At 38.5% G+C, this 12,429-nt stretch overlaps 1 protein-coding gene across 1 annotated transcript in view; it reads left to right on the forward strand.

The window, feature by feature from the left end:
- LOC111871424 (anillin) overlaps positions 1 to 12,429 on the forward strand; it is a 91,115-nt gene that overhangs the window by 53,595 nt on the left and 25,091 nt on the right. The window contains exon 13 of the mRNA XM_033754244.1: positions 10,358 to 10,478. Within this exon, the coding sequence (XP_033610135.1) occupies positions 10,358 to 10,478 (121 nt within the window). The remainder of the gene's footprint in view (positions 1 to 10,357; positions 10,479 to 12,429) is intronic.

Consider the following 12,429-nt stretch of genomic DNA (forward strand, 5'->3'; position numbering starts at 1 on the left):
AGAATTGTGACTGGCGATGAGTCTTGGTGCTACGGGTACGATCCAGAATCAAAGCAATCATCAAGCCAGTGGAAAACTCCAACTCCACCACGACCGAAGAAAGCGCGTCAAGTGCGATCCAATGTGAAAACAATGTTGATTTATTTTTTTGATGTTAATGGCATTGTCCACAAAGAGTTCGTTCCACCAGGACAAACAGTGAACCAACATTTTTACCTGGATGTGTTACGAAGATTACGAGAGAGTGTGCGACGAAAACGGTCCGAAATGTGGAGAAATGGGAACTGGTTGCTTCACCACGACAATGCTCCAGCCCACACAGCTTTGACGGTCCGACAGTTTTTGACAAGCAACAACATGGTGATTGTGCCTCATCCACCTTACTCACCCGACCTGGCTCCGTCGGACTTTTTTTTGTTTCCACGGATGAAGAGAAGTCTGAAAGGAAAGCGATTCCGTGATGTGGATGAAGTCAAAGAAAACACGCTAAAGGCTTTGAACAGTATCCAGCCTCAAGAATTCCAGCACTGTTTTGAGCAGTGGCAAAAGCGTTGGGACAAGTGCATTAATGCACATGGACAGTACTTTGAAGGGGACTAATATACAGTTCAATAAAAATGCAAAAATAAAAAATAACAAAAATAAATTCCGGTTATTTTTGGGTCCCCCCTCATACATAACAAATTGTATAACATGCGAATAAAACAAATAAAAAATATACTAACAATCCAGAAAAGTTATAAAAGAAACAAGTACAATTCAGTATTTATGCTTAGAAGTAAAAATACAGTGATAATTAATACACTCTGCAAAGATACATGATCAACTGTGCAATAGGGCACTTGTCCAAATGTATTAAAAAAAAAGAGATATACAGATTGTTTTTATGCTAGAAACAAATTACAACAATATACTCCATGGGGCACTTGTCCAACAGAGACAGGTACAGGTAAACATACCAAAAAGTTAAAAGAACTAAAAAAGATATGTAAATTTCAACATCTATGTTTCGAGAGTTTGATAATTAAAATACTCTTTCAGTGAGTAGTAAGAACCAGCATACAAGAATCTCTTTAAGGCTGCCTCAAAAGATTTTTGATCATTAGATAATTCTTTGAGTTTCACAGGTAAGTGATTAAAGATCTTTATGCCTGAGTAATAAGCTCCCCTTTGAACTTTAGTCATAGAAACACTTGGGGGAAATAAATTGTTGTTTTGTCTAGTACCGATACTATGAATTTCAGAATTCCTTAAGAACATGTGTCTATTATTTAAATGTATTGCATCAGGGAATACACGTATTGAGAACACAAAGGTAAAATTTTCATTTCCCGGGATGAATCCCTGCACGAATCTCTTTTCTTCAAGCCCTTCATTATTCTTATTACCCTTTTTTGTATCCTAAAAATTTTTATACTCTATGGGGAATTGCCCCAAAAAATAATACCATAAGTCATGATGAAGTGTGTGTAAGCAAAGTAAGGCATCCTCAGACTGCTGTAGGACAATGGGTTTAACTGCCCTCATTATAAAGCATGCTGAACTTAGTTTAGCAAAGAGATAATCAATATGATTTTTCCAAGTTAATTTGTTGTCGATATATAAACCCAAAAATTTAATGCAGTTAGAATTGACTACTTGTTTATGCCTGAAACTAATGTAGTTGTCTAATTCGTCATGGTTCACTGTTGTAAACTGCAAATGGTAAGTTTTTTTTTAAGTTCACTCGCCCAAGGAGTCCTACCGAATGTGTAAGATCTAGTAAACCGAAGTGAAACGGAGAGTTTCATGGAGGTAGGCCTAGGCCCAAATTGGGGCTGTAGCGCCACAGAAAAAAAAAATATTATTATAGTGTATAGTCAAGATATTATCCAGCTTCTGCAAGAATATGTCAAAATTCCCTGTGGGTGACCTTAGACAGTTATTACCATTATCTTGATATTGGTTAAAGTTAGTTTACAAGCACAAACTTCAATGTCCTTCTCTACACAATACTTTTCAAGCAATACATTGTTCAATTTAATTGAATTATGAATAAATATGCATACACCTCCATTTTTATAGATTGCTCTACAGTATCTGGCACCCAAATCATAATTATCTATTAATATATTATTTAATTCGTATTCTTTTAGGTGGTGTTCAGTCAGACATATTATATGGGGAGGATCAAATAGTAAAGAGCATAATAGCTCTTGTGTTTTGCCAACTAGTCCTCTTATATTTTGATGGCAAACCTTTAAGAGATTACTTGCATTAACTGTCACAAATTGACTCTTTTTTCCAAATTTTGTAATATTAATATTAAGGTTAGTGCTTTCCTCATTCTGTACCTTGTTACAAGTGTTAATCACATTCTTGAAAGGTCTGCACAAAGAGACTGGAAATCTATTTGTAGTCAGTTCCTGTTTCAATCCTCCCATAAAAAATCAGAACTTCTAGTTACTGGTGTTCTCCTAGTATGTTTATCAACAATATTAGCAGTACCAGCATCTGATACTAGCGCCATATTTGGTGCCATGACTGAATACTGAAATTCTGACATGTCTGCACACCAGAATACTGCGAATCCTCAGACATATATATTGCGAAATGGCAGCGAAAAGGCTGGAATAATGGATCCAGAAGAAACTGTCTGCTGCTATTCTTATTCTTGGTGGGGTAAGACTGAGTCCAGTTGGTGCTGTGACCACTACTGGCCTATTGTACTAGCCCCAGATGATAGATGATAGTGATTGTGGAGAAATTGGTGGAATGAAGATTGGCAGGGAAAATCGAAGTATTCGGAGAAAACCTGCCCCAGTGCCCCCTTTGTCCACCACATGACCAGACCTGGGCTTGAACCTGGACTGCTGTGGTGGGAAGCCTGCTGCTGTTCCTGCTATGTAACCACTCCAGAGCTTCAGATATGCAACAATAGCAGAACTGTGGAAGATGGCGTTTCCTATGCCGTCCTTGCCGAGATTATATAATGAGCACTACCGAGGAGTTAGTTGTGAGATAGTAATCAGCTGGCAACAATATAAGCATGAGAGCAGAAGAGTCATCATTGTTGGGAACTATAACTCAGCAACAACCAATGAAGACTATAATAGACTGAGAGAGCATATGATATAGTGAATGGTTAACACTTTGCGGACCGGCAATTTAAATACACTTAACCCTCGATTATCTGTTGGCGGATAAACTGGTTTGCGGCTTAATCGGGGCTTTTTTGAGGCTTATGTGTTGTTTAATATTCATTCACTTTTGTTTCACATGGTGAGTTGTGACACTATTTTCGCACTAGTGTGAACCGAGCTCTGCATTTTTTGGTCCCGTTATGCCAGTGGTCGGCGAACCGGGGTAAATTACCCCAAGTGGGGTAAAAATGAAATTCTTGGGGGTAATGAGGACTCAATAGACATAAATGAAATTGTATAAAAAACGCGTTCATTGTTATGACAGAAATTTTTCTTCCGGCATATAACCATCCGTAACAACGGCTGCTACGGAAATTGTTTAAGAGTCCATCATGGCAGCGTGACGTCATCACTAAACACTTCTATAGATAAACGCTCCCAGCATGTTGTGGTCAATAGCGTTTGGATCAAAGCTTTTACGAGTATATTGGAGACAGAAAGCGGAACAAAACAAGATTGCTGCCTTTTCAAGGTTGGCTTTGTTTTTGGAAGATTGTGAAAATATTACTTTTGATGACATCAAGGACACAGTTATAAGGCATCTTACCAAACTCAAAAAGCGGTTCGATGATTACTTTCCAGATATTGATTCACATAATGTCAGTTGGGTTGTTGATCCCTTCAAATGTGAAATTGCTGATGTACCAGAAGAGCCTCAAGGTTTGGCAGAGGCACTTCTTGAACTTCGATCCAATAATGAAGCACGTATTGAATTTGAAAACAAAGCAGATCTGTCATATTTTTGGATGTCAAGAGCTGCAAATGCTTTCAAAATTGCACATGAGGAGGCAGTCAAAAAGTTGCTGCCCTTTGCAACAACCTACCTTTGCGAACAAGGATTTTCCACTCTACTGAACATAAAAACAAAGCAGAGAAATCGATTGGACCCCGAAGACAGTATGCAAATTGCTCTGACATCAAATGTCCCAATTTTGATGTTATTGTATCAAAAATGAAACATCATTTCTCCAAAACCTGAAGTGAAAAAAATTTTCTAAGAAATCCTTTTGTTTCATAATGAGGATATTAATTTACTCGTATTTTATCGCATTTATTTTATACTTTTTATATTTATAATTGTATTCTCCATATAAATAGATTCAATAAACCTTTTGAATTTGAATAATCTATGATTTTCTCTCTTTCAAATCAAGGGGGTAACGTCGGCGTAAATAAATATATATAAATATAAGTAAAAAAGTTCCCCGACCCCTGCGTTATGCTAACAATGTTTTAGGGTAGGGGTGAAAGAATGCAACGATTTGTGTAAAGTTTCAAGGACAGATACACCGCCCCAGTTAGTCTCTTTGTAATTATCTTCAAGTGTGTTAGCAAAATGTCAGGGTGTAAAAGGAAGTGTGTTGTGTTAAGTATTCAACAGAAACTCGTGTAGCCGGGCTTCGAAATGTTAGGCAGTGACGAAATCGTAAGTTCAGTGAGGGTGCAGCCAGAAGAGTGGAAAGAAAGTGAGAATGAGGAAGAGGTGGACAGTGCTGCTAGTAAGAAAATATCACATGGTGCTGCTCTTAATCATTTGGAATCCTTACTAGACTATCTTGAGAGTGAAGAGAACAGTTTATTAAGTGACAAGCTAATATTACATAGGTTTTGTATGGATATTCGTAAAAAGGAAAATGCCGCGAAAAAGCAAACGACAATATTTTTTTTAAGTGTTAAGTGTGAATATTTGTAAAAAGTGTTAAATGTTGTTGAACACTGTGATTGAAATAACTAATAACTAAAAAAAGTATTAAATAGCCCATGAGGTGACATAAAAATGAGGTTGAATACATTTAAATACAGGTAGGCCTATAGTATTATGAAGGTACAGTATTGCAATACTACTTTCAATAAAATTTGTCTTAACCAGGTTTTCAATTAATCGTGATTTCCATCCCCACCATTATCCCAGATAATCGAGAGTTGAGTGTATTGAAATCACCCTGGGGCCGCCATTATTAAACTTACTATCCTAACTTGTGCACTGTTCACTTTAAAAATTAATATAAAATCTACTAATTAATTTTTTGAACTAAAATTTTTGGAGAACACTTACCAATGCTACTAGAAGTGCTTGAGGGTGTGATATTTCTGGAAACATTCCCCTTTGTGACGTGGCATTACACAGAACTTGCAAAAGTAGACATACTCCTTTTTTTTTTTTTGTGAACTGTGCAAACACGGCATTGCCTAGCAGGATTCTTCCTCTTGGAATGTTCATTCTTCACAATTTTCACGAGGGTATGTTTCTGCACATCACTTGAGAGTTGCCCTGAGGGGTCCACATGAGGCCTTCGTGGGGTGGAAGTTGAAGGGCCCAGTCGTACTAAGGCTTTGTGTGACCTTGGTTGTGCCGCCACCATCTGGACTGTAGCCCAGGCCTTTGCCACATTCATCAGAAATGCTTTGTATTTCAATTTTGAATCAGAATTTAGATTTTTTTAGATTTGTTGCTGTCCCCGCAATGTTACTACGCACAATGTTATTACCTGCATTATCGTCGGAGCTACTGTCACTTTTACTGTCTGTGGCCACAATTCTTTGTTGTCCCCTGTCACTGCCACTGTCTGAGTCACTATCACTACGCTTCTCACAAGGCACGTCAAATAGCTCATCGGAGAACAATTCATCCTTGATCCATATTGCACTACTAACTTACTGCCAGGTACATACAGCTTGAAGATGAACAAAGGTATTTTCCTTTGGAGTGGGATAGGAAAACATGAGGTCTTGTTACTGACTACTAAGCAAACATTTGGGAGATCTATTATGCACCAGGTATGCATCTGCATGGCGCCAGAGCAAGGTATAGTGTGTTGCAACATAACGTGTCCTAAAATCCTTATATTATGCGACTGGTCCGCAAAGTGTTACGTGTGTAAATTAGCAATAGTGTTATAAATACTCATAGTTACGAGTTATAAGTGTCCAATAAATCCAGTCCGAACCCTGTGTATAGTTACTAAAATCTGACAATTTGATCAGTGTGTTGCCAGGCAACAGCTCTGTAAACATGGTCCAACATGCAACAATAGATAAGGCAGTGTTTTCTATGTTGTTTGCGCTGAGCAGCAATGGAACAACAGGGTTATGCAACCTGTTTCTTATCAAGAGCTCAGTTAACGCATTTCCATGTATTGGACCATGCTATGAAAGCAGTGATGTCATCAACAATAGAGATGGTGTTTTCTGTGGGGTCTGCACAAAATGATATAATTTGTTCAGGGCAGTTATGAGTCAGTCATAAGCTGGAGGAGTAAGTCCAGAAGAATTTTTTGTTCCAAAGGTCCAGAGTGAATGAAGATGAAATAGCAAGAAGCCTTCATAGTGAATTGAAGTGATAGTGTCTGTTTTGAGATCCATTGCCAGGAGATGACTAGTGAAGACGGACGATCATAGTGTGTGTGCAACAGTGAACTGGAAGTGTGTAAATCATCAATAGTACTGAATTTAAGTATGATTAAGATAACTTGTGAGCATGGTGCTAATAAATCCAACCATCTGAACTAGAACCTGTTATTTTCGTCATGCTTACCCCATACACGTGACTATATATATTCAGAAAGGATAATAAACAGAAGCTATTTGGAGTAATGTAGACAGCAAGTTGTGCCAAAACAACCATGAGATGGAATTGTAAATCACACATTCTGCAGTTGTTCCTAAAGGAGCCATTGGATGCTACAACTACCATAAAAGTGTAATGAAATCAAGGAAGTTAAATTGTTTTCTATATCCAACAACAGCCACTCATTTCTGTATTAGTTACACGAAATAGCCAATGTGTAGAAGCATTTTAACTGACTATCTGGAATGCACCCTTTCAGATTTCATGAAATGTCTTCCCATGAAAGATGGTACTTGTTAGTATATGACAGTGATAAAGGGTAGCAGTCATTTTTTACACATCGGAAGACTATTTTTTTACCTATGTAGTGAACCAAAATGACTACAATAGCTCTGAAACTTGTCGCAGCATATAAATTAAATTTAACATTGCATGCTGTGAGTTAACACATCAGTGGGCAGCATAAAACTTGCATGGTCTGATTAACATACTAGATGCTCTGCGTTTGAAGGGTTAATGTTTGTAGAAATAAATGATTCCTGGACATACCATTATCCAGAAATGTTCACATAATTATTTAGTGTAACTTTCCAACTCATGCAAGTCATTCTCATGATCCACAACATGAAAACCACTGGCCAGAAAGTACCCTGCTTCTTTAGCTGTTCTGAGATTAATGTACAGGACTTAAGACCTTGAAGTCTTCTTCAAATAGGACCCTTGCAGCTGCATTTAAATGACAGCAAGTCTGTGCTGGTGCAGTGTTATTTTTAGATCTTCTGTATTGTATATTAATAAAGTTTATTCTTGGTCAAAGAAGTATACATAAGTACATATGGCTGTCACCTGTTAATGAGAATATGAAATACAAGGGCACTCTAAGAGAGAACTTAGAGGCAAGGTATTACGGTTTGTATAGAGTGGCTGACCACTTTAAGGCAGTTTCAATTGGTGATGAGTTGAAGTAAGCTCAAGCAAACTTTTCGTCTCTAGTGCTCGTATGCACAGAAGTTAAATTTTAAGCCCAGCCAGTTTTATGTCACTTTAATTGACACTAGTAAGGAGGTTGGCCTAGACGTAAACGCAGAGAAAACTAAGTATCTGTTGCTTTCTCATCACCAAAATGCAGGGAAACATCATGATGTGAAGATAGTTAACATATTTTGAAAATGTGACAGTTCAGATATTCGGGATCAACAATAACAGATCGAAACCTGATTCAGGAGGAAATTATCAGGAGATTGAACTCGGGTAATGCTTGCTACCATTCAGTCCAGAACCTTTTGTCTTGTCTACTGTCCTAAAACAAAAATTAGAATATACAAAACTATAATTTTGCCTGGGGTTCTGTATGGGTGTGAAACTTCTCTGACATCAAAGGAGGAGCATAAACTGAGGGTGTTCGAAAACAGGGTGTTGAGAATATTTGGACGGAAGTGAGATGAAGTGACAGGTGGATGGAGAAAACTGCATAACGAGCACCTTCATAACTCATACTCTTCTCCAAGCATAATTAGAACGATGGAAGTCGAGGGTGAGATGGGCAGGGCATGTAGCACGAATGGGGGAGAATAATGCATATAGGATATTGGTGGGCAAGCCAGAAAGAAAGAGACTACTGGGAAGACCAAGGTATAGGTAGGTGGACAGTATTAAAATGGATGGAATGGTATGGATTGGATTGATCAGGGTCAGGGACCAGTGGAGGGCTCTTGTGAACACGGTACTGAACCTTCAGGTTCCATAAAATGTTGGGAAGGTCCTGAGTAGCTACACAATTGGCGCCCCCTCAAGAAAAGCTCAGCTCCACGAGTGAGTGGGTGATCAGTTTTATATGTTTCTAGAGGAAATGTCATGCAGGCGTTACGACAAGAAAAAGTGCGAAGATCAGAAGCTACAAAATGCAGCGACCATCGCACAATAAGCCTTATTGCACATGCAGCAAAGATACCTAAAAGAAGAATCGAAAGGAAAATAGAGGATATACTTGAAGAGGATGACTTTGGATTTAGAAGAGGAAAAGGAACCAGGGATGAAATTGGGATGATGAGAATTACAGCAGAACAAACTTTGGAGGTAGAGGAAGAACTGTGTGCTTGCTTTATAGACTGGCAGAAGGCATTTGACCGTGTAAATTGGACCAAATTAATGCAGATCCTAAAGGAAACGAGTATCGATTGGCGGGAAAGAAGATTGATTAGTAAATTGTACATGGATCAGAAAGTTAGAGTGTGACTGGACAGAGGGAAGACAAGAAGTGTGAAGATTGGAAAAGGAGTTCGACAAGGATGCTGTTTATCACCAATTTTGTTCAACTTGTACAGCGAATGCATTACCAAGGAAGCTCTGGATGGGCTTGGAGACTTCAAATTAGGAGGGCAAATTATTCAAACTGTGAAATATGCAGATGACCTTGTGTTAATGGCTAAGGAAGAAACTGTGTTACAGGGTATGATTGATAGACTTGGTGCTGTGGAAGGTGGAAGGTGCTGTGGCATGGAAATGAATGTGAAAAAAACAAAAGTAATGAAAATTTCGAGACAACCAACCCTGGTCACAATAAAGATAGAACAAAAACAACTGGAGAATGTGAAATGTTTTAAATATTTAGGTAGCTTGTTAACAGATGATGGAAGGTGTACTTGTGAAATTAAATCCAGGATTGCCATGGCAAAAGCTGCATTTAGCAAGAAGAAGAATCTTTTTACCAGCAAATTGGACTTAAATTTGAGGAAGAAACTAGTGAAATGCTACATTTGGAGCATTGCTTTGTATGGGGCTGAAACTTGGACACTTAGGGCAGTAGATCAGAAACACCTGGAAAGCTTCGAAATGTGGTGTTGGAGAAGATCAGTTGGACCGATTATGTGAGAAATGAAGAAGTGTTATTTAGAGTCAGTAAGCAGAGGAATATCCTACACGAAATAAGAAAATGGAAGGCTAATTGGATTGGTCATATCTTACGCGGAAACTGCCTTCTAAAAGAAGTTATTGAAGGAAAGATAGAGGGGCAGATAGAAGTGACCAGAAGACATAAGAAGATGCTGGATGACCTTGGGGACAGAAGAGGATACTGTCATTTGAAGGAGAAAGCTCTAGATCGCATTAAGTGGAGGAACTGTTTTGGAAGAGACTGTGGACCTGTCGTCTTTACGGATTACTGATGAATGAATGAATTTTTGCTGTCTCAGTATAATTAAATCAGCATGACTGAAGGATTGTGCTTTAAAATGTGGGTTCAATGCCTCCTGATAATGGCCTATTCGATCTTTTTGACACTTGTAAATGCAGGCAATAGTACAGAATTCATTTGTGTATTCTTATGATAGTTTGATCTTGAGAGGATACAGTAAGTAGCCTATAAATGGAACCACAGTTTAAAGTGGGCTTTGAGCTGGTATGGGCAGGGCATTTGTCTCATTCTCAGAATGTTAGCTTTTGTGTAAGTTGTAACGGTTTTGGCCTGTGAGTAGAAATATCGTGTTTGAGATGAGACTCTGAGCCTTCTGCATGCGAACCCAGAGACTCCCCAGTGCCTGTGTTTTAAAGTCATTGTTTGGGGTTAAATTACAATGTCTGATAATGAAATGTTTTGTGTGTTGTGTAGGTGAAGAAACAAGAGATAATGATTTCACAGGTAACTCAGGCGCTTAATTTCTGCTATTCAACTATCGAGTTCTCAGGTTCAGCAGAGCAGGTTGAAAGAGAAAGATTGCTACTTGTTGCAAGTAAGTATCATATTTTCGTCCTATCCCATTTGAGGGAATAATTGTTATTGAACAGGTGCTTTACTGACGGATACCTGGGAGTAACTAACCCTTTCATGCCAATAAATTTACTGAACCACTGGGGCAGTTTCTGCTAGTGCTGACTATGATCTAGAGTTGGAAGGAATTCCATCAGCATGTGAGTGTGTTTGTGTGATATCATATGCATTGTCTCTTGCTGTATCTGTAACCGTCAGCCTCATTGATGCTGTTGTACAGGCACTAATGTGGCATAAATGGTGTTCTTTATGGCAACAGTGCTGAGTAGAATATTTGGACCGAAGAGAGATGAAGTGACAGGAAGTTGGAGAAAACTAAACGTTGTCTCTGCAGTTTCATTTTCAATTTGGGAAGCAAAGCGAAATCACAGGGGGTTAAGCCCAGCGAGTAGGGAGGATGGTAAATGATAACCATATTGTTGTTAGTCACAAACTCTGTGGTTTTCAGGGATGTGTGGGTGGGCGCATTTTCATGATGGAGGAACGAGATGCATGTTCAAATTTTCTGTTAAGATCTCCTGGCAAACTCCATAACTGATCCAAATGGTGTCTGCAAGCTCATGGATTGTTCAGCAACGGTCTTTGTGATAAGTTCTTGAATGTTTTCAACATTTTCTGTCGTTTTGCTGGTACTTGGTCTCCCTGAACTTTCATCATTCTCAACTGACACTCGACTGGCCTTGAAATGTGAATGTCATTGAAAAAAACCACTGTCCGGCTTAAAGAATGTTCTCCAGATGACTCATGAAGCATTTCAAGGGTTTCAGTAGCAGATTTACTGAGCTTCACACAAAACTTGATGGAGACGTGTTGCTTGATTTTGCCATCCATCACCAACAGAATGAAACACAATGTTGAAAAACACTCATATAAAAACAGTGCATTGTCACATGGCAGACTGATGCAATAGGCTTTCGGAAGTGTGACCTTGGCCTCCCCTCTCATCTTTCACTGATGTAGTTACAACAATAACAGTCCAGGAACCTCCCAATACCATCTTGTATGTAGATACAGCTGATGGCACTATAAAATCTTTCAAGCTAGCTATACCCAGTGACCCAGATGATCATGCTTGGAAAGCCTAGTTTACTAGTCTGCCGGCTGATGAGAGGGGTAAGTAAGATTAACCCAAAACAGGCAGATTTGACTTGACAGTCATGTAAAATGAAGCACTTTAAGGCTTATATGTCAGTGGCAGTGCCTATGCTGACTTATGCAAGTGGAAACTACATAATAAATAGAGTGGAGAAAAACAAAATCGAGTTAGCTGAAATGAGCTTTCTGTGTCCAGCAGCTGGACACACTGTCCTGGATCAAACACAAAGGACAAACATCCTTTAGAATTAAAAATATCAAATTTAAACAAGAGAAAAGTCAGAAAGAAACTTATATGAACATATTTTCTGAATAGCAACAGTAGACCCCCAAAAATGTTACTGAATTATAAACCCAGAGGACATTGAAATATCAGATGATATAGCTAGATGGGAGAACATATTCTTTTGAAGTTGGAATCAGACCAGTGGCACATACCCTTGAATAATAATAATGATAAGGGGGGAGTAATTTTATGTTGTCAACAGTTAGGTTATGTACTGTCAAATTGTATTTAGATAGATGAATGTTGAATTGGGATGGATTTGGAAGGAAGCTGTGGCCTAATTGAGGTACTACCTCATCAGTTGTGAGGGACTGATGGAAGGTACAAAACACTTCAGTGAGGATAGCTGGTGTCCCAGCCGAGATATGTACTGAGCAACATATTGCAATGAAAATTAACAGTGAGTATCATCATGTTACTTGATGTTATTTAATTTACATATATATATATATATATATATATATATATATCCAATTACCAATGGAAATCCCGTCACACACATTGCAACTGGTGTCAGAAGTGGAGACTACAG

Source organism: Cryptotermes secundus, unplaced genomic scaffold, assembly GCF_002891405.2.
Source record: "Cryptotermes secundus unplaced genomic scaffold, Csec_1.0 scaffold269, whole genome shotgun sequence".
NCBI lineage: Eukaryota > Metazoa > Arthropoda > Insecta > Blattodea > Kalotermitidae > Cryptotermes > Cryptotermes secundus.